The sequence below is a fragment of the Oncorhynchus mykiss genome, chromosome 6, assembly GCF_057628025.1.
Source record: "Oncorhynchus mykiss isolate SJ-2025 chromosome 6, ASM5762802v1, whole genome shotgun sequence".
Taxonomy (NCBI): domain Eukaryota; kingdom Metazoa; phylum Chordata; class Actinopteri; order Salmoniformes; family Salmonidae; genus Oncorhynchus; species Oncorhynchus mykiss.
In genome coordinates this window covers 80,987,501-81,009,229 of record NC_143027.1, presented here as the reverse complement: position 1 = coordinate 81,009,229, position 21,729 = coordinate 80,987,501, and the positions used below count along the sequence as shown (strand labels likewise).

Here is a 21,729-nt window from a genome sequence, read left to right as displayed (position 1 = left end):
CTCTGTCTTTCCTTCTCTCTCTCTCTGACTCACTCTCTCTCTCTGTCTCTCTCTCTCGGTCTCTGTCTCTTTTCCTCTCTCTCTCTGACTCACTCTCTCTCGGTCTCTGTCTCTTTTCCTCTCTCTCTCTGACTCACTCTCTCTCTCTCTGTCTCTTTGCCTCTCTCTCTCTCTGTCTCACTCTCGGTTTCTGTCTCTTTCCCCCTCTCTCTCTCTCGGTCTCTGTCTCATTCCCTCTCTCGGTCTCTGTCTCGTTCCCTCTCTCTCTCTGTCTCGTTCCCTCTCTCTCTCTGTCTCGTTCCCTCTCTCTCTCTGACTCGTTCCCTCTCTCTCTCTCATTCTCGGTCTCTGTCTCTTTCCTTCTCTCTCTCTCTCTCTGTCTCTCTCTCTCGGTCTCTGTCTCTTTTCCTCTCTCTCTCTGACTCACTCTCTCTCTCTGTCTCTTTGCCTCTCTCTCTCTGTCTCACTCTCGGTTTCTGTCTCTTTCCCCCTCTCTCTCTCTCGGTCTCTGTCTCGTTCCCTCTCTCGGTCTCTGTCTCGTTCCCTCTCTCGGTCTCTGTCTCGTTCCCTCTCTCGGTCTCTGTCTCGTTCCCTCTCTCGGTCTCTGTCTCGTTCCCTCTCTCGGTCTCTGTCTCGTTCCCTCTCTCTCTCTGTCTCGTTCCTTCTCTCTCTCTCTGACTCGTTCCTTCTCTCTCTCTGACTCACTCTCTCTCTCTGTCTCTCTGTAGAGTTGGCAGTGCCACTCTAAGACCTGTGGTGATTTTGCCTTCATCACTTCCTCCAGTCTCATCGCAACGGCAGGACAGTCCAACGACAGCAGGTCAGTATCAACATTACATATCAAAACTACACCAGTCTCAATACTGTCATAACAGTAACTCCAATGACAAACTCTTTTCTCCTTTTCTCCTCCAGAAATGTCTGCCTGTGGGACACTCTTATTTCACCTAGTAACGCCATGGTACATGGTAAGATTTAGTTGTAATTTCAGTCCTCCAGAAATGTCTTCCTGTGGGACACTCTTATTTCCCCTAGTAACGCCATGGTACATGGTAAGATTTAGTTGTAATTTCAGTCCTCCAGAAATGTCTTCCTGTGGGACACTCTTGTTTCCCCTAGTAACGCCATGGTACATGGTAAGATTTAGTTGTCATTTCAGTCCTCCAGAAATGAACATACAAAGTTACCACAGCAGATAAAACCAGCCAAATGAACTAGTTAGATGCCACAATTGTGTCTCCATTACATGAAAGATTAGGTGACCGATCAAATTTTGACTTGATCAAGCAAAGTAGAGGAGAGTGGGGTAAGTTAGGACATTTTTACATTCAGCATCACTCCGTCAAGGGAAATATAGACTTCTTTTTCACAAAGATATTTAAGCAATAAGGCATGAGAACTCTGAGAGTATTGTGTGATAACTCCAGACTAAGGGCTGTTCTTAGGCCAGAGGTGAAGAATGTAGCTAGCAGAGGTTCAATGATAACTCCAGACTAAGGGCTGTTCTTAGGCCAGAGGTGAAGAATGTAGTTAGCAGAGGTTCAATGATAACGAGAGACAAGAACTTCAATAAATAATGATTTAATAAATAATTTATAAATAGGCAACCAGAACTGGATGTTTGTATTTGTATTTATTAAGGATCCCCATTAGTTCCTTCCAAGACATCAGCTACTCTTCCTGTGGTCCATTAGTTCCTGCCAAGGCAGCAGTTACTCTTCCTGTGGTCCATTAGTTCCTGCCAAGGCAGCAGCTACTCTTCCTGTGGTTCATTAGTTCCTGCCAAGGCAGCAGTTACTCTTCCTGTGGTCCATTAGTTCCTGCCAAGGCAGCAGCTACTCTTCCTGTGGTCCATTAGTTCCTGCCAAGGCAGCAGTTACTCTTCCTGTGGTCCATTAGTTCCTGCCAAGGCAGCAGCTACTCTTCCTGTGGTCCATTAGTTCCTGCCAAGGCAGCAGTTACTCTTCCTGTGGTCCATTAGTTCCTGCTAAGGCAGCAGCTACTCTTCCTGTGGTCCATTAGTTCCTGCCAAGGCAGCAGTTACTCTTCCTGTGGTCCATTAGTTCCTGCCAAGGCAGCAGTTACTCTTCCTGTGGTCCATTAGTTCCTGCCAAGGCAGTAGTTACTCTTCCTGTGGTCCATTAGTTCCTGCCAAGGCATCAGCTACTCTTCCTGTGGTCCATTAGTTCCTGCCAAGGCAGCAGTTACTCTCCCTGTGGTCCATTAGTTCCTGCCAAGGCATCAGTTACTCTTCCTGTGGTCCATTAGTTCCTGCCAAGGCATCAGCTACTCTTACTGGGGTCCATTAGTTCCTGCCAAGGCAGCAGTTACTCTTCCTGTGGTCCATTAGTTCCTGCCAAGGCAGCAGTTACTCTTCCTGTGGTCCATTAGTTCCTGCCAAGGCAGCAGCTACTCTTCCTGTGGTCCATTAGTTCCTGCCAAGGCAGCAGTTACTCTTCCTGGGTTTCATTAGTTCCTGCCAAGGCATCAGCTACTCTTCATGGGGTCCATTCGTTCCTGCCAAGGCATCAGCTACTCTTCATGAGGTCCATTAGTTCCTGCCAAGGCAGCAGTTACTCTTCCTGTGGTCCATTAGTTCCTGCAAAGGCATCAGCTACACTTCATGGGGTCCATTCGTTCCTGCCAAGGCATCAGCTGCTCTTCATGAGGTCCATTAGTTCCTGCCAAGGCATCAGCTACTCTTCCTGTGGTCCATTAGTTCCTGCCAAGGCATCAGCTACTCTTCATGAGGTCCATTAGTTCCTGTTAAGTCATCAGCTCCTCTTCCTGAGGTCCATTAGTTCCTGCCAAGGCAGCAGCTACTCTTACTGGTGTCCATTAGTTCCTGCCAAGGCAGCAGCTACTCTTCCTGGAGTCCATTAGTTCCTGCCAAGGCAGCAGCTACTCTTCCTGGAGTCCATTAGTTCCTGCCAAGGCAGCAGCTACTCTTCCTGTGGTCCATTAGTTCCTGCCAAGGCAGCAGCTACTCTTACTGGTGTCCATTAGTTCCTGCCAAGGCAGCAGCTACTCTTCCTGGAGTTCATTAGTTCCTGCCAAAGCCGCAGCTACTCTTCCTGTGGTCCATTAGTTCCTGCTAAGTCAGCAGCTTCTCTTCCTGTGGTCCATTAGTTCCTGCCAAGGCAGCAGCTACTCTTACTGGTGTCCATTAGTTCCTGCCAAGGCAGCAGCTACTCTTCCTGGAGTCCATTAGTTCCTGCCAAGGCAGCAGCTACTCTTCCTGGAGTCCATTAGTTCCTGCCAAGGCAGCAGCTACTCTTCCTGTGGTCCATTAGTTCCTGCCAAGGCAGCAGCTACTCTTACTGGTGTCCATTAGTTCCTGCCAAGGCAGCAGCTACTCTTCCTGGAGTCCATTAGTTCCTGCCAAGGCAGCAGCTACTCTTCCTGTGGTCCAGTAACATTAAGGCAGTTGATGTTGTGTATCCCTGGGAATAATCCGAATTTATGTAAACATTACAGTTTTGAAAACATAGCTTGGCCAAAAAAAAGTGGTCTCCCGTTTATGGGGTAAGTTGAGCATAGGAACAGGGTAAGTTGAGCATAGGAACAGGGTAAGTTGAGCATAGGAACAGGGTAAATTGAGCATAGGGAACAGGGTAAGTTGAGCATAGGAACAGGGTAAGTTGAGCATAGGAACAGGGTAAGTTGAGCATAGGAACAGGGTAAATTGAGCATAGGAACAGGTGTAAGTTGAGCATAGGAACAGGGTAAGTTGAGCATGGGAACAGGGTACTTTGAGCATAGGAACAGGGTAAGTTGAGCATGGGAACAGGGTACTTTGAGCATGGGAACAGGGTAAGTTGAGCATAGGAACAGGGTAAGTTGAGCATAGGAACAGGGTAAGTTGAGCATAGGAACAGGGTAAATTGAGCATAGGGAACAGGGTAAGTTGAGCATAGGGAACAGGGTAAGTTGAGCATAGGAACAGGGTAAATTGAGCATAGGAACAGGTGTAAGTTGAGCATGGGAACAGGGTAAGTTGAGCATAGGAACAGGGTAAGTTGAGCATAGGAACAGGGTAAGTTGAGCATAGGAACAGGGTAAGTTGAGCATAGGAACAGGGTAAGTTGAGCTGCCTACATATTTCTGTACCTATTTAAACTATGTCTGTCTTTATTTCCCGATCACAATTCATCACAATGGCTTGTTTGTCTGAGTCATTTTAAGCATCTGTAAACACGGATTAACACCTCTAACTTTGTACTGGTTTGAACACATTTAACATAAGCCCTGGTGTTACCTAATATCCCAGCGATACTATCTCGCGCTACACCTGGAAATAAAACACTTCATGTTGCTCAACTTGCCATTGGCTCAACCGTTGGCTCAATTTATCCCATTCGCTCATCTTACCCCAAGGCAAACATTTTACTATATTAGCCCACACAGATACAAGGATGCACTTTCATGCTAGGTTTAGGTCCTCATACTGAAGCTTATAGAGAGCCCAACTGATGTGTAGAACAATCTTTAAATGATCTACTTTAGTTTAGATACAAGCATCATGAAACCTCTAACACAATTCATTCATTTGACTTAGTGAAAATCCACTTTTTTAAACCTTGCTTACCACTTTTTCACAGACTCCATGAAATGATGTCCTCTTCCTAAATGTTTGGTCAAAGTATACATTTTGTTTATGGTTTCCTAGAAACAAGGGCTGGCTCAACTTACCGTTTGGTTCAACTTACCCCACTGTCCCCTGTATTAGTGTTGTCACTCATAACTCCTAGTTGTGATCTGTCTCTCCAGCCTTCCCGTGCCATGAGAACGGTGCGACGGTGTTGCAGTACGCTCCCAAGCAGCAGCTGCTGATCTCAGGAGGCAGGAAGGGCTTTGTGTGTGTGTTTGACATCCGACAGAGACAGCTGCTACACACCTTCCAGGCCCACGATTCAGCCGTCAAAGCCCTGGCGCTCGACACCTCCGAAGACTTCTTCGTAACCGGCTCGGCTGAGGGGAACATGAAGGTAATTTTCCTTATTCTTATTCAATCTTCCTAAATTGAAATGGAATGGTTCCCAACCCTGTCAACCATTAGTCTGTGCTTTCCAAATCAAATCAAATCAAATCAAATTTTATTTGTCACATACACATGGTTAGCAGATGTTAATGCGAGTGTAGCGAAATGCTTGTGCTTCTAGTTCCGACAATGCAGTAATAACCAACAAGTAATCTAACTAACAATTCCAAAACTACTGTCTTGTACACAGTGTAAGGGGATAAAGAATATGTACATAAGGATATTTGAATGAGTGATGGTACAGAGCAACATAGGCAAGATACAGTAGATGGTATCGAGTACAGTATATACATATGAGATGAGTATGTAAACAAAGTGGCATAGTTAAAGTGGCTAGTGATACATGTATTACATAAGGATACAGTCGATGATATAGAGTACAGTATATACGTATGCATATGAGATGAATAATGTAGGGTAAGTAACATTATATAAGGTAGCATTGTTTAAAGTGGCTAGTGATATATTTACATCATTTCCCATCAATTCCCATTATTAAAGTGGCTGGAGTTGAGTCAGTGTCAGTGTGTTGGCAGCAGCCACTCAATGTTAGTGGTGGCTGTTTAACAGTCTGATGGCCTTGAGATAGAAGCTGTTTTTCAGTCTCTCGGTCCCAGCTTTGATGCACCTGTACTGACCTCGCCTTCTGGATGATAGCGGGGTGAACAGGCAGTGGCTCGGGTGGTTGATGTCCTTGATGATCTTTATGGCCTTCCTGTGACATCGGGTGGTGTAGGTGTCCTGGAGGGCAGGTAGTTTGCCCCCGGTGATGCGTGGTGCAGACCTCACCACCCTCTGGAGAGCCTTACGGTTGAGGGCGGAGCAGTTGCTGTACCAGGCGGTGATACAGCCCACCAGGATGCTCTCGATTGTGCATCTGTAGAAGTTTGTGAGTGCTTTTGGTGACAAGCCGAATTTCTTCAGCCTCCTGAGGTTGAAGAGGCGCTGCTGCGCCTTCTTCACAATGCTGTCTGTGTGAGTGGACCAATTCAGTTTGTCTGTGATGTGTATGCCGAGGAACTTGAAACTTGCTACCCTCTCCACTACTGTTCCATCGATGTGGATAGGGGGGTGTTCCCTCTGCTGTTTCCTGAAGTCCACAATCATCTCCTTAGTTTTGTTGACGTTGAGTGTGAGGTTATTTTCCTGACACCACACTCCGAGGGCCCTCACCTCCTCCCTGTAGGCCGTCTCGTCGTTGTTGGTAATCAAGCCTACCACTGTCGTGTCGTCCTTAAACTTGATGATTGAGTTGGAGGCGTGCGTGGCCACGCAGTCGTGGGTGAACAGGGAGTACAGGAGAGGGCTCAGAACGCACCCTTGTGGGGCCCCAGTGTTGAGGATCAGCGGGGAGGAGATGTTGTTGCCTACCCTCACCACCTGGGGGCGGCCCGTCAGGAAGTCCAGTACCCAGTTGCACAGGGCGGGGTCGAGACCCAGGGTCTCGAGCTTGATGACGAGCTTGGAGGGTACTATGGTGTTGAATGCCGAGCTGTAGTCAATGAACAACATTCTCACATAGGTATTCCTCTTGTCCAGATGGGTTAGGGCGGTGTGCAGTGTGGTTGAGATTGCATCGTCTGTGGACCTATTTGGGCGGTAAGCAAATTGGAGTGGGTCTAGGGTGTCAGGTAGGGTGGAGGTGATATGGTCCTTGACTAGTCTCTCAAAGCACTTCATGATGACGGAAGTGAGTGCTACGGGGCGGTAGTCGTTTAGCTCAGTTACCTTAGCTTTCTTGGGAACAGGAACAATGGTGGCCCTCTTGAAGCATGTGGGAACAGCAGACTGGTATAGGGATTGATTGAATATGTCCGTAAACACACCGGCCAGCTGGTCTGCGCATGCTCTGAGGGCGCGGCTGGGGATGCCGTCTGGGCCTGCAGCCTTGCGAGGGTTAACACGTTTAAATGTCTTACTCACCTCGGCTGCAGTGAAGGAGAGACCGCATGTTTTCGTTGCAGGCCGTGTCAGTGGCACTGTATTGTCCTCAAAGCGGGCAAAAAAGTTATTTAGTCTGCCTGGGAGCAGGACATCCTGGTCCGTGACTGGGCTGGATTTCTTCCTGTAGTCCGTGATTGACTGTAGACCCTGCCACATGCCTCTTGTGTCTGAGCCGTTGAATTGAGATTCTACTTTGTCTCTGTACTGACGCTTAGCTTGTTTGATAGCCTTGCGGAGGGAATAGCTGCACTGTTTGTATTCGGTCATGTTACCAGACACCTTGCCCTGATTAAAAGCAGTGGTTCGCGCTTTCAGTTTCACGCGAATGCTGCCATCAATCCACGGTTTCTGGTTAGGGAATGTTTTAATCGTTGCTATGGGAACAACATCTTCAACGCACGTTCTAATGAACTCACACACCGAATCAGCGTATTCGTCAATGTTGTTGTCTGACGCAATACGAAACATGTCCCAGTCCGCGTGGTGGAAGCAGTCTTGGAGTGTGGAGTCAGCTTGGTCGGACCAGCGTTGGACAGACCTCAGCGTGGGAGCCTCTTGTTTTAGTTTCTGTCTGTAGGCAGGGATCAACAAAATGGAGTCGTGGTCAGCTTTTCCGAAAGGGGGGCGGGGCAGGGCCTTATATGCATCGCGGAAGTTAGAGTAACAATGATCCAAGGTCTTTCCACCCCTGGTTGCGCAATCGATATGCTGATAAAATTTAGGAAGTCTTGTTTTCAGATTAGCTTTGTTAAAATCCCCAGCTACAATGAATGCAGCCTCCGGATGAATGGTTTCCAGTTTGCAAAGAGTTAAATAAGTTAAATAAGTTAAATAAGTTCGTTCAGAGCCATCGATGTGTCTGCTTGGGGGGGGATATATACGGCTGTGATTATAATCGAAGAGAATTCTCTTGGTAGATAATGCGGTCTACATTTGATTGTGAGGAATTCTAAATCAGGTGAACAGAAGGATTTGAGTTCCTGTATGTTTCTTTCATCACACCATGTCGCGTTAGTCATAAGGCATACGCCCCCGCCCCTCTTCTTACCAGAAATATGTTTGTTTCTGTCTGCGCGATGCGTGGAGAAACCCGTTGGCTGCACCGCTTCGGATAGAGTCTCTCCAGTGAGCCACGTTTCCGTGAAGCAAATAACGTTACAGTCTCTGATGTCCCTCTGGAATGCTACCCTTGCTCGGATTTCATCAACCTTGTTGTCAAGAGACTGGACATTGGCAAGAAGAATGCTAGGGAGTGGTGGACGGTGTGTCCGTCTCCGGAGTCTGACCAGAAGACCGCCTCGTTTCCCTCTTTTTCGGAGTTGTTTTTTTTTTTGGGTCGCTGCATGGAATCCACTCCGTTGTCCTGTTTGTAAGGCAGAACACAGGATCCGCGTCGCGAAAAACATATTCTTGGTAGTACTGATGGTGAGTTGATGCTGATCTTATATTCAGTAGTTCTTCTCGACTGTATGTAATGAAACCTAAGATGACCTGGGGTACTAATGTAAGAAATAACACGTAAAAAAACAAAAAACTGCATAGTTTCCTAGGAACGCGAAGCGAGGCGGCCATCTCTGTCGGCGCCGGAAGTATAATCCCAGCTGTATTTCAATGACCACGTGTGTAAAAATTTATGTAAGTCACATGATTGATCTGTGAAAGACATCATGTAATTCCATTAATGTATTGATCATTGCCTTTCTCTTTACCTCTCTCTTTCACTCCCCCTCTCCTTCTCCTCCAGGTGTGGAAGCTGGCAGGCCATGGCCTCATGCACTCGTTTAGCACAGAGCATGCCAAGCAGTCCATCTTCCGGAACATCGGAGCAGGCGTCATGCAGGTGGAGACCCGCCCCGGCAACCGTATATTCACCTGCGGCGCCGACGGAACCCTCAAGATGAGGGTTCTACCCGACCGCTACAACATCCCCTCTAGCATCTTCGACATTCTGTAGACCCCAAACCACTTCCTGTACTGTCTGTAGAGAGGTCATCTGATTGGTTAGTGGTTGAACGTTGAAACGATAACCAAACTTTCACTCGAATATTCAACATCTTGTAGAAACGTAAATACCTGGAAGTGTCTGAATGGCGGTGGATAGGAAGGAGTAAGGTTGAAACATTAACCAAACTTTCTTTCACTAGTATAACATTGTGTAGAGAGCCTAGACTTGTGTGAGAGAGACGAAGAGAGATCGGGGTAAAGGTTTACAGATAGATCACTAAGTATATTACACTGCTGGATAGGCTAGTTGAGAGGGCTCTAATGATATGTGTGACGTAGAGGTGAAAGGTTGAGAGATGACCAAGGTTTCAGCAGCTTTGAGAGAGCAACAGAGAGTGTACGGTACAGTATGACTTTACCTAGAGGAAATCGTATCAGAAAAGTTCAATTGAGCTGTGAATATTGTTTTCTTTCCCAGAGCCTAAAAGTGTGTATTAAAACATAAAGCAACAGGTTCCAGACTTGATTTTAACAGTTAGATTTCCTGTCATTTTAAAAGCGGCTGCTGGACGTTTACGAGTGTGTCAGTCCATAAGAAAGCTATGCATGACTTCCTGTTCTCGTTTTAAGCGGTGCAATCACATGGTTTATTGATATGATAGTGCTCTGTACAAGTGCTCAAACTCTTCAAAAGTATGTATCTGTTGTCATTTTGTGCCCATAAGCTGAAAAAGTCTCTTAGCATCTACATTAACCAGCACTGTGGTTCCTTTAGTCAGTCAGTCAGTGGTCTGGTGTGACTCTGAAGTTGTTGATCTGCATTTTGTTGAAATGGTTTCATCCTCTTCATCCCCTGGCTAATCTCACTGTTAATGACAACGTTTAATGGCACACTATCCCCATAGTGACCCCATCCCATAACACTGGCTGCCCAGTGACTCGCTAGCCTACTCCATCGATTGATCTATGGATTGATTGAGCCTAGCAGCTATGTGATCACACCTCTGTGTATCTGCCGCCCGCCTGCCGTCAAAAGCCTGTTTGTGCGGCAGCAGCGGCCTCACTGCTACAACCTTGTGTTTGGAAGATGGTGTGTTTTGATCCTGTGACTGTGTGTAGTCTATATGTCTCATCTGTCTGTTCCACTGAATACCCCCCCCCCCTCCCCCGAGAAGAAAGAAACACATGTTATGTTCTGTATGGGTCTGTTATGTTCTGTATGGGTCTGTTATGTTCTGTATGGGTCTGTTATGTTCTGTATGGGTCTGTTATGTTCTGTATGGGTATGTTATGGTCTGTTATGTTCTGTATGGGTCTGTTATGTTCTGTATGGGTCTGTTATGTTCTGTATGGGTCTGTTATGTTCTGTTATGTTCTGTATGGGTCTGTTATGTTCTGTATGGGTCTGTTATGTTCTGTTATGTTCTGTATGGGTCTGTTATGTTCTGTATGGGTCTGTTATGTTCTGTATGGGTCTGTTATGTTCTGTTATGTTCTGTATGGGTCTGTTATGTCCTGTATGGGTCTGTTATGTTCTGTTATGTTCTGTATGGGTCTGTTATGTTCTGTATGGGTCTGTTATGTTCTGTATGGGTCTGTTATGTTCTGTATGGGTCTGTTATGTTCTGTATGGGTCTGTTATGTTCTGTATGGGTCTGTTATGTTCTGTATGGGTCTGTTATGTTCTGTATGGGTCTGTTTTTGCACAAACATTTTATTTTTTGTTGTTGAACTATTTACCTATTTGTTTTTGGATGGGGGGTTGGTTGGTTGGTTGTTTCTTTGCAGGCTGTTGTTATTTGTGTTGGACTTTTTGCCTTTTACGTTAGGAATGTAAGGGGTTAATACTGTATTTTACTGGGACATAGTGCAACATGGCATAGGTTTGTGTTTGGTGATACTACTGTACTGTATTGTTTTTACAAACCTTATTGAATAGATATTTGCACTCAAATCTGGGGACACTAAAAGTTTATTTCAAAACGAATAGGCTATGTGAAGAACAAATTAACTACTGTTATATACAAATGAATGTCTGGCTGTATTTGGCCTAGTAGTAAAAAGTGAAATCGTTTTAATATATACATATATGAAATACCACAGCAGCTTGTACAAACATGAAAGCGTTTGACTTAATTTTTTGTTTTGTATCATACCGGCTGGATTAGTTGTATCTTTTGTTAAATGTTTGTCTTGTTTTTATTATTAAACAGATTTGTGTTTCCTTCTCTCCGTCTGGGTACCACGTCTGATCTCTGACCTCTGTTTACATATTCTACCTTCTCTCCGTCTGGGTACCACGTCTGATCTCTGACCTCTGTTTACATATTCTACCTTCTCTCCGTCTGGGTACCACGTCTGATCTCTGACCTCTGTTTACATATTCTACCTTCTCTCCGTCTGGGTACCACGTCTGATCTCTGACCTCTGTTTACATATTCTACCTTCTCTCCGTCTGGGTACCACGTCTGATCTCTGACCTCTGTTTACATATTCTACCTTCTCTCCGTCTGGGTACCACGTCTGATCTCTGACATCTGTTTACATATTCTACCTTCTCTCCGTCTGGGTACCACGTCTGATCTCTGACCTCTGTTTACATATTCTACCTTCTCTCCGTCTGGGTACCACGTCTGATCTCTGACCTCTGTTTACATATTCTACCTTCCCTCCGTCTGGGTACCACGTCTGATCTCTGACCTCTGTTTACATATTCTACCTTCCCTCCGTCTGGGTACCACGTCTGATCTCTGACCTCTGTTTACATATTCTACCTTCTCTCCGTCTGGGTACCACGTCTGATCTCTGACCTCTGTTTACATATTCTACCTTCTCTCCGTCTGGGTACCACGTCTGATCTCTGACCTCTGTTTACATATTCTACCTTCTCTCCGTCTGGGTACCACGTCTGATCTCTGACCTCTGTTTACATATTCTACCTTCTCTCCGTCTGGGTACCACGTCTGATCTCTGACCTCTGTTTACATATTCTACCTTCTCTCCGTCTGGGTACCACGTCTGATCTCTGACCTCTGTTTACATATTCTACCTTCTCTCCGTCTGTCGTGTGTTAGTACTTATGAAGCCTTATAATGCCTTATAAACATTCATAGGTCACCTTATAGATGCAGTCATAGAGGATCATTAAAAACATCACAGTGAAGCAATAACAAGCTAGGCACCTTACAAAAAGGTACCGAGCCTTGTTTTGCTTTATGGTACATGCTTCATAATGCTCTAACATCTATAAGGGGATATTCATGTCTATTTAAGATATTAACACTTCATAATGCTCTATAACATCTATAAGGGGATATTCATGTCTATAAGATATTAACACTTCATAATGCTCTATAACATCTATAAGGGGTTATTCATGTCTATAAGATATTAACACTTCATAGTGCTCTATAACATCTATAAGGGGATATTCATGTCTATAAGATATTAACACTTCATAATGCTCTATAACATCTATAAGGGGATATTCATGTCTATATAAGATATTAACACTTCATAAAAAGGTGCTTTAAGTAAAGTGTTGTTCAGGTGTCTACAGTATATATCTATCTAAAGCTCAGTATGGGGAGGCTATGACTAGATAACTAGAGAGAGTCCAGAGAGAGACAGGAATATAGAGCAGGCTGTCCTACCGTAAGTTGAATAAATTATTTTTTATTTCATCAGGTTGATTTTATGTTTGTTTCTGTATTTGATGATAATCAGTAGAGACCATGCAGCAGCAAATATCATTGTTGGGAATAAACATATGTACAGATTTCCAATATAGGTCTTTTTAAAACATGTTGCTCTCTGTAAGGGAAGCTGGTCATGGTAGGATCCAAGTAAACATGGAAACACATTTCTGATACCTATTTTGTCATGCAGTCACAGGGAAAGTCTAGTAAGGACTTTACAGCTATAAATAGTATTAACTCCACAAAAAGCCATGTTTCCAGGGTAGACCTTAAAAAAGAGTTACATTTACCAAATAAATATAATATACAAGTGAGAGACATAAAAACAATATAACAAGTCAAATGGTTAATAAGTATCCTTACAAAAAGAGAATTCCACGATCTCAAATGGAAAAACATGGAAAACAGTACAGCAATTATTTTACTGTTTAGACCATCGCCACAATACAATATAGACTATAACAATTATATTATAATGATCTACTTCCTACTCTGATAAGCCCTTATTCAGTTCAACTCTACATTGGAAAAGGTACAGTATGTGCATCTTTGGAAGCTGTAATCCAATTGGAACAAATATTTGAACAGCACTCACATAAAGGGTTCTTTATCCCAGCCAGCAGTCCCAAAAGGCCATTAGAAAAGAGTCCTTGTTGAGATGGCATAAAACTAAAGACAACACGTACATATTATAAATAAAAAACAGCCATAATATTCACGATTGCTGTTCATCTTTAATTAAGCACTTTAAAAAGCTGTCCATCTTTAATCAGAATACCATTAAAATACCATCTGAATACTGTCAAAACAATGTCAGAATACTGTAAAAAAAATACCATCAAAACACCCTCAGAATACCGTCAAAACACTGTCTCAGTCATCAGAGATGAAGTGCACCACATACAGCTTCACGTAGCTCTGATCCCACACATACAGGTGTCTGTTATTGGGGCTATAGGACAGCATGGCCAGCACCCCGCCAGGGGACCTCAGTTCAAAGGTCACGTTGACCGGTTTCCCCTTCAGGAGGTCGAAGGCGAAGGTCACACGGGTGTCCTTGGTGTCGGTGACGTAGAGTACGCCACAGGCCACGAAGGCGTTGCCGGCCTTGGTCCTGGGGTAGGTGGTGTTGATGTACGATGTGACAGAGAAGCTCTTCAGGTCCAGCTGGGCCACCATAATGCTGTCGTCCAGACTGGAGGCAAAGATGAGCCAAAGGCCGTTCTCATCCGCCGCCAGCTTGAAGTAGGTCTTGGAGTTGTAGAGAAGGTAGGACAGGTTGTGGTACAGAGCATTGTCGATGGCCAGGGTGTGGAGACGCTTGGACTGCAGGTCGAACCTGGGGGATGAATGGAGGGTGTAAGAAATAAACAATTTACATTTCTACATTTACCTTTGCTTTCCTTTTTCTTTCCTTAGGAACTGTGCACCACAATGCCACACCAGCAGAAGAAAATAAGTCTCAGGATCATACACAGCCAGTGACATCACAAAGACAGAATATTTTTCTACAAGACTTAAATTGCACAAGGCCAAAAAGCTTCACCTTGATTTCTCTCTGACAACTATCCATTGTTATCAGACAAATATCTAGTGTGGTAGGAGCTAAGGGATCAGTTGGATTCAAGCAGGGTAACTACCGTCCCTTCTTTACCTGGCAAGGTTGGAGGTGCCAAACTATGGTTCTTTACCTGGCCAGGTTGGAGGTGCCAAACTATGGTTCTTTACCTGGCCAGGTTGGAGGTGCCAAACTATGGTTCTTTACCTGGCCAGGTTGGAGGTGCCAAACTATGGTTCTTTACCTGGCAAGGTTGGAGGTGCCAAACTATGGTTCTTTACCTGGCCAGATTGGAGGTGCCAAACTATGGTTCTTTACCTGGCCAGATTGGAGGTGCCAAACTATGGTTATTTACCTGGCCAGATTGGAGGTGCCAAATTATGGTTCTTTACCTGGCCAGGTTGGAGGTGCCAAACTATGGTTCTTTACCTGGCCAGGTTGGTGGTTCCAGCGATGTGATAGTAGAAGGATCCGTTATGAACGGCATGGCCACATCCCTGGTAGAACTTCCTGCCGTCGATGACCTCACTGGTGGCATTCTGGAATGAGGCGATGCTCTTATACTCCTTCACCGTGCGACCTGGAGACATAGGATTGGTTGTTGTGTGAGTGTGTAGGAGGTACCAGAGAAGTGCTAAAGATAATGTGATTGGCTGTTGCCTGCGTTTGGCTGGTACCAGAGAAATGCTAAAGACATTTGATTGGCTGTTGTGTGAGTTTGGGAGGTACCAGAGAAATGTTCGGCCACCCAGATGCGTTTGTCGTTCAGCACAGCCGTGTCTTTCATCCACGTTCCGAACGTACTCTCCATCTTAGATATGTTACGGGGGTTGATCAGGGACTTGATGATGCACTCTGGGGGACAGAAGATAAAACATTTATTATTTAATTGATTGATAGATTGATTGGTTTGCATATTCAGTCATATTAAGATTTTGTCTGAGGGTTTTTAAACAAATTCTTCAAGTCATGCAAGTCATTGTACCATTTTTCTTATTTAGTGGTATCTCTTGTAACTTCCCAGCCTCTTTGGCAGACAGAGTCCCATCGTTTGGTACAGCATGTGAAGGATCTGAAATAGTCAATGATAATCAATGAAAGAAGTGATGATGTTAGAATCAGTAGGAAAGTTGGAGGTGTGTAGAGGAACTGTAGTATAGATAGTAACAGGCTGACTCACCCAGGATCTGGGCAGCATGGGTGGGGGGGGGTGTTTGGGATAGATACGGGAGTTGGGTAGGATAAGTAGCTGTGTGCAGGGTAGTTACCCACCCAGGGTCTGGGCAGCGTGGATGGGAAAATTGGCCCGGTGACTCCTGTTTCTGGGGGGCCCCTGGGGTCCTTGTGGGCCAGGCGGTCCAGGAGGGCCAATGGGGCCTGGAGTACCAGGAGGACCAGCCGGACCTGGGGGGCCTAGACAGACCCGAAAGACAAGGATTTTCACAATCACGTTGTATTTCAAGTAGAGCTGTCCAGGCATAAACTGGATCGACTGGTCATGAAACAGGAAAGGGTTTGCCCACACTAATGTTGCAACACATACAGGTACCTTAAGTGTTGTGCTAAGACCACATTCATTTGCAGTTCTAATGAAGATCTGTTAAGAGTGTACAATGGTGTACAATGGTGACGGTACAGCAAGTCTCATCATGTACTTTAGGAGTCATAGTGATAGTCTATCTTATATAGACAGTGGACATTGTCATTTCTGTCCGTTCTTACCCTCCAAGATGACATCGTTGGACGATTGTGTATTTTCTCCTGCGGGTCCAGGTTCTCCTCTGTCTCCTTTCTCCCCTGGCTCACCTTTCTCCCCTGTGAAGGAACACGGTTATCGTTTGTCATATGTGCAGGTGATTTACAAACCCTAACTTGAGACATGGAATGGAACAGGAATTCATAAAGACCTGATCCCAAAATAAACCCTAGCTTCATAAGATTCTCAAAGACCACAATCAAATGAGTCAAGCTTGTGTAATGTGCGAGACGTGGGTTCTTATATCTGAGCTACTGTTAAGAAAAGAGTTCCCACAATGTGAACTAGACATGGGTCTACTAAATCTTCGCTTCAGTCTGGAAATTCCAAGGATTCGTCAAGTCAAAGCCATTCCAGTAAACCATGAACCATTCCATTCACTTCTCCTGGGCTGCTAAAATATTGTCTATTTAGTGCCCTACTTTTGAGCAGGGCCCATAGGGCTCTGGTCAAAAGTAGTGCACTATATAGGAAATATTCCTGAGGAACGCACCAGTGGGCTGATGGGAGAATGAGGTTTACAGCCCATTCAAGAGCAGCACAAAACCACAGAGTCATGAATGACATTAGTCTACTGTGGGACAGAAGAGCAGTTTCCTTTCTTCCTCCGTTTCCGGTTCTATGGTGTTTCCACCACAATGATTCAGCATTGTGACACCACATATCTCATAGATCTGAATGGCTGTCCAATGACAGTTGGAAATAAGAATAGGCAAAATAAATTATGTATGTGGAGATCTGTGTTTATCTTATGTGTGTATCTGGGTGCACTGTGGGGTTATTGCATGCAAGTGTAGGTGTGTATGTGTGTGTGTGTGTGTGTGTGTGTGTGTGTGTGTGTGTGTGTGTGTGTGTGTGTTAGGGTGCATGTTATTGAGCTCCCTGAGGAGATCTGCTCTACCCTTTCTATGTTCTATTATCTCTCTCTTTTCAGTCACAGAACCAGACAGAGCCCCAGGTAACAATACATAATGGACACATCAGATGATAGATAGATAGATACAATGAGGCAGAAAATAGAGAGTAAGAATTATTCTCTCTGTTACTGTAAAAGGGTCTTTCACTCCATACCTCTCTTCCCTCGTTTTCCATCAGCCCCAGGCAGTCCATCTAGTCCTGGGATGCCATCAGTGCCATTGTGCCCCGGCAGACCATGCAGGCCAGGTAGCCCTGCCATACATACATTACAACCACAGTACTTTACATGGTCAGGCAGCCCTATCATATACAAACACATTACTACCACAGTACTTTACATGGTCAGACAGACCTATCATAAATACATTACAGCCACAGTACTTTACATGGTCAGGCAGCCCTATCATAAATACATTACAGCCACAGTACTTTACATGGTCAGGAAGCCCTATCATAAATACATTACAACCACAGTACGTTACATGGTCAGGCAGCCCTATCATAAATACATTACAACCACAGTACGTTACATGGTCAGGCAGCCCTATCATACATACATTACAGCCACAGTACTTTACATGGTCAGGCAGCCCTATCATATATACATTATAGCCACAGTACGTTACATGGTCAGGCAGCCCTATCATAAATACATTGCAACCACAGTACGTTACATGGTCAGGCAGACCTAACATATACAAACACATTACAACCACTGTACTTTACATGGTCAGGCAGCCCTATCATATACAAACACATTACAACCACAGTACTTTACATGGTCAGGCAGACCTATCATAAATACATTACAACCACAGTACTTTACATGGTCAGGCAGCCCTATCATAAATACATTACAACCATATTACTCTACATGGTCAGGCAGCCCTATCATACATACATTACAACCACGGTACTTTACATGGTCAGGCAGCCCTATCATACATACATTACAATCACAGTACTTTACATGGTCAGGCAGCCCTATCATATACAAACACATTACAACCACAGTACTTTACATGGTCAGGCAGCCCTATCATATACAAACACATTACAACCACAGTACTTTACATGGTCAGGCAGCCCTATCATAAATACATTACAACCACAGTACTTTACATGGTCAGGCAGCCCTATCATAAATACATTACAACCACATTACTTTACATGGTCAGGCAGACCTACCATATACAAACACAGTACTTTACATGGTCAGGCAGCCCTATCATATACAAACACAGTACTTTACATGGTCAGGCAGCCCTATCATAAATACATTACAACCACATTACTTTACATGGTCAGGCAGACCTATCATATACAAACACATTACTACCACAGTACTTTACATGGTCAGGCAGCCCTATCATATACAAACACATTACAACCACTGTACTTTACATGGTCAGACAGACCTATCATATACAAACACATTACTACCACAGTACTTTACATGGTCAGGCAGCCCTATCATAAATACATTACAACCACAGTACTTTACATGGTCAGGCAGACCTATCATATACAAACACAGTACTTTACATGGTCAGGCAGCCCTATCATATACAAACACATTACAACCACAGTACTTTACATGGTCAGGCAGACCTATCATATACAAACACATTACTACCACAGTACTTTACATGGTCAGGCAGCCCTATCATAAATACATTACAACCACAGTAATTTACATGGTCAGGCAGCCCTATCATAAATACATTACAGCCATATTACTCTACATGGTCAGGCAGCCCTATCATAAATACATTACAGCCACAGTACTTTACATGGTCAGGCAGCCCTATCATATACAAACACATTACAACCACAGTACTTTACATGGTCAGGCAGCCCTATCATAAATACATTACAACCACAGTACTTTACATGGTCAGGCAGCCCTATCATACATACATTACAATCACAGTACTTTACATGGTCAGGCAGCCCTATCATATACAAACACATTACAACCACAGTACTTTACATGGTCAGGCAGCCCTATCATAAATACATTACAACCACAGTACTTTACATGGTCAGGCAGCCCTATCATATACAAACACATTACAACCACAGTACTTTACATGGTCAGGCAGCCCTATCATAAATACATTACAACCACAGTACTTTACATGGTCAGGCAGCCCTATCATAAATACATTACAACCACATTACTTTACATGGTCAGGCAGACCTACCATATACAAACACAGTACTTTACATGGTCAGGCAGCCCTATCATATACAAACACAGTACTTTACAAGGTCAGGCAGCCCTATCATATACAAACACAGTACTTTACATGGTCAGGCAGCCCTATCATATACAAACACATTACTACCACAGTACTTTACATGGTCAGGCAGACCTATCATATACAAACACAGTACTTTACATGGTCAGGCAGCCCTATCATATACAAACACATTACAACCACAGTACTTTACATGGTCAGGCAGACCTATCATATACAAACACATTACTACCACAGTACTTTACATGGTCAGGCAGCCCTATCATAAATACATTACAACCACAGTACTTTACATGGTCAGGCAGCCCTATCATAAATACATTACAGCCACAGTATTTTACATGGTCAGGCAGCCCTATCATAAATACATTACAACCATATTACTCTACATGGTCAGGCAGCCCTATCATAAATACATTACAGCCACAGTACTTTACATGGTCAGGCAGCCCTATCATATACAAACACATTACAACCACAGTACTTTACATGGTCAGGCAGCCCTATCATAAATACATTACAACCACAGTACTTTACATGGTCAGGCAGCCCTATCATAAATACATTACAACCACAGTACTTTACATGGTCAGGCAGCCCTATCATAAATACATTACAACCACAGTACTTTACATGGCCAGGCAGCCCTATCATATACAAACACAGTACTTTACATGGTCAGGCAGCCCTATCATATACAACCACAGTACTTTACATGGCCAGGCAGCCCTATCATATACAAACACAGTACTTTACATGGCCAGGCAGCCCTATCATATACAAACACAGTACTTTACATGGTCAGGAAGACCTACCATATACAAACACATTACAACCACATTACTTTACATGGTCAGGCAGCCCTATCATAAATACATTACAGCCACAGTACTTTACATGGACAGGCAGCCCTATCATATACAAACACATTACTACCATGCAGGAGTAATATCTGAAGTACAGATGCATATCCGTGGGCAAAACATTTAATGAATACACAATCTTAAGCAATATCCCAGAGATGCTCTGGAAGAGTCCTTGGGATACTTAACATTATGTGGGGGTCCAGTGAGTTTTCTGTTATTTTGCCATGGTTACACCAAGTTACTGGGATATGCTTATGGGTCACTCTAGCAAAAAGCTGTGGCATGGCTAAAAAGGGATTGAGTGATGGCTAAGATGATCAATATGAATCGTTAAAGTGTTTAATCAGTTGACAACTTACCAGGGGGTCCAGGAGGGCCGGGTGGTCCTACAACACAACATAGAGAGATCAGGGGATGATAACACACTGCACCTTGACTGGTGAGAACATGTAGGAAAATGTGTGAAAGTCCACTTGAATTCACATCAGTTACACGAGGGAAAGAAGAGTGTGAATTATTATTACTGTTCATTATTGGGACATACCAGCTATGCAGACTCCCTTGGTGCTGTTACAGATATCCAACAACACTTTGACCTGGAAACAAACAAACAAATAAACCCCTTTTATTGAGGAAGAAACGAGATGCATACAGCATGTATGAACATTTCAGTAGAATACAATAGAATGGAATAAATGAAACTATATAAAAATGACATAACAGACTTGAACACAGTTTTGTCTTTAACAAGAGTCATGAATTTAGTCTGTTAATTTAAGAGTCTGTTCATTGTTTTTCTATGACTGTTTGTTCTAGCTGTAGAACACAGCTTTTTCTCTTTCAAACGGATCATGTATATAAATGCCAGTGCTTACGTCTGAGATGCTCACTACATACCTCAGCGCCCACACACACACGCACGCACACACACACACACACACACACACACACACACACACACACACGTATACAAGAGACATGGATGGCCTAGCTTACCGGCACCATAGAATAGGTCATCATCATCATCATGTCGTCCTGTATCTCAGTCTTCTGGAAGCCCTTTGTCTTCCTGTGTTTGTGGTTCAGCTCATGTCTCATCTTCTTCCCCATCTTCTTCCCCATCTCCTTGTCTATCTCCTTCCCCATCTCCTTCCCCATTTCCTTGTCTATCTCCTTGTCCATCTCCTTGTCCATCTTTTCCCTCAACGTGTGGTGTAACTCCTCTCTCAACTCAGGGTGTACCTCCTCTCCTGTGTCCAGCCCACCTCGCCCCATTTCCTGCCCCTGATGGAGCCCCTGGGTCACCTCCTGCCCCTGATGTAGCCCCTGGGTCACCTCCTGCTGCTGATGTAGCCCCTGGGTCACCTCCTGCCCCTCATGTAGCCCCTGAGTCACCTCCTGCCCCTGATGTAGCCCCTGGGTCACCTCCTGCCCCTGATGTAGCCCCTGGGTCACCTCCTGCAGGAGTTCCTGTCTCTCCTGATGGTTCAGCTCCCTCAGCTCTAGCCTCAGCTCCTCCTTTAACTCCTGTCGTAGCTCCCTCTCCAGCTCACGACTCCTCTTGTTACGGGAGTACTGGTATTCCCCCTGCTCCCTCTGCTCCTTCCCCAGACCCCTTTCACCTCCTCCTGCACCTCCTCCACGCAGCCCTGCCAGCCACCCTGGGCCTAAGATAAGAAATACCTGTACATGATTAATCCCCGAGGGGTAATTGTTTAATCATTCATTACATCGTCTTGG

At 44.5% G+C, this 21,729-nt stretch overlaps 2 protein-coding genes across 2 annotated transcripts in view; one reads left to right on the top strand and one right to left on the bottom strand.

Annotated features, from left to right (window-relative positions):
* Positions 1-11,161, top strand: part of LOC110515651 (dmX-like protein 2) — a 108,403-nt gene extending 97,242 nt beyond the window's left edge. Inside the window, exons 53-56 of the mRNA XM_090239030.1 lie at positions 729-820; positions 916-968; positions 4,771-4,988; positions 8,730-11,161. Coding sequence (XP_090095156.1) covers positions 729-820; positions 916-968; positions 4,771-4,988; positions 8,730-8,939 — 573 coding nt within the window. The 3' untranslated portion in view covers positions 8,940-11,161. The remainder of the gene's footprint in view (positions 1-728; positions 821-915; positions 969-4,770; positions 4,989-8,729) is intronic.
* Positions 11,162-12,588: 1,427 nt separating this feature from the next.
* The window catches only part of LOC110506811 (gliomedin), a 10,243-nt gene continuing 1,102 nt past the window's right edge, over positions 12,589-21,729 (bottom strand). Inside the window, exons 2-11 of the mRNA XM_036981104.2 lie at positions 20,986-21,656; positions 20,534-20,585; positions 20,349-20,375; positions 17,013-17,111; positions 15,908-16,000; positions 15,458-15,598; positions 15,171-15,257; positions 14,915-15,040; positions 14,615-14,765; positions 12,589-13,966 (exon numbers count right to left, since the gene is read on the bottom strand). Of these exons, the coding sequence (XP_036836999.2) occupies positions 13,501-13,966; positions 14,615-14,765; positions 14,915-15,040; positions 15,171-15,257; positions 15,458-15,598; positions 15,908-16,000; positions 17,013-17,111; positions 20,349-20,375; positions 20,534-20,585; positions 20,986-21,656 (1,913 nt within the window). The 3' untranslated portion in view covers positions 12,589-13,500. The remainder of the gene's footprint in view (positions 13,967-14,614; positions 14,766-14,914; positions 15,041-15,170; positions 15,258-15,457; positions 15,599-15,907; positions 16,001-17,012; positions 17,112-20,348; positions 20,376-20,533; positions 20,586-20,985; positions 21,657-21,729) is intronic.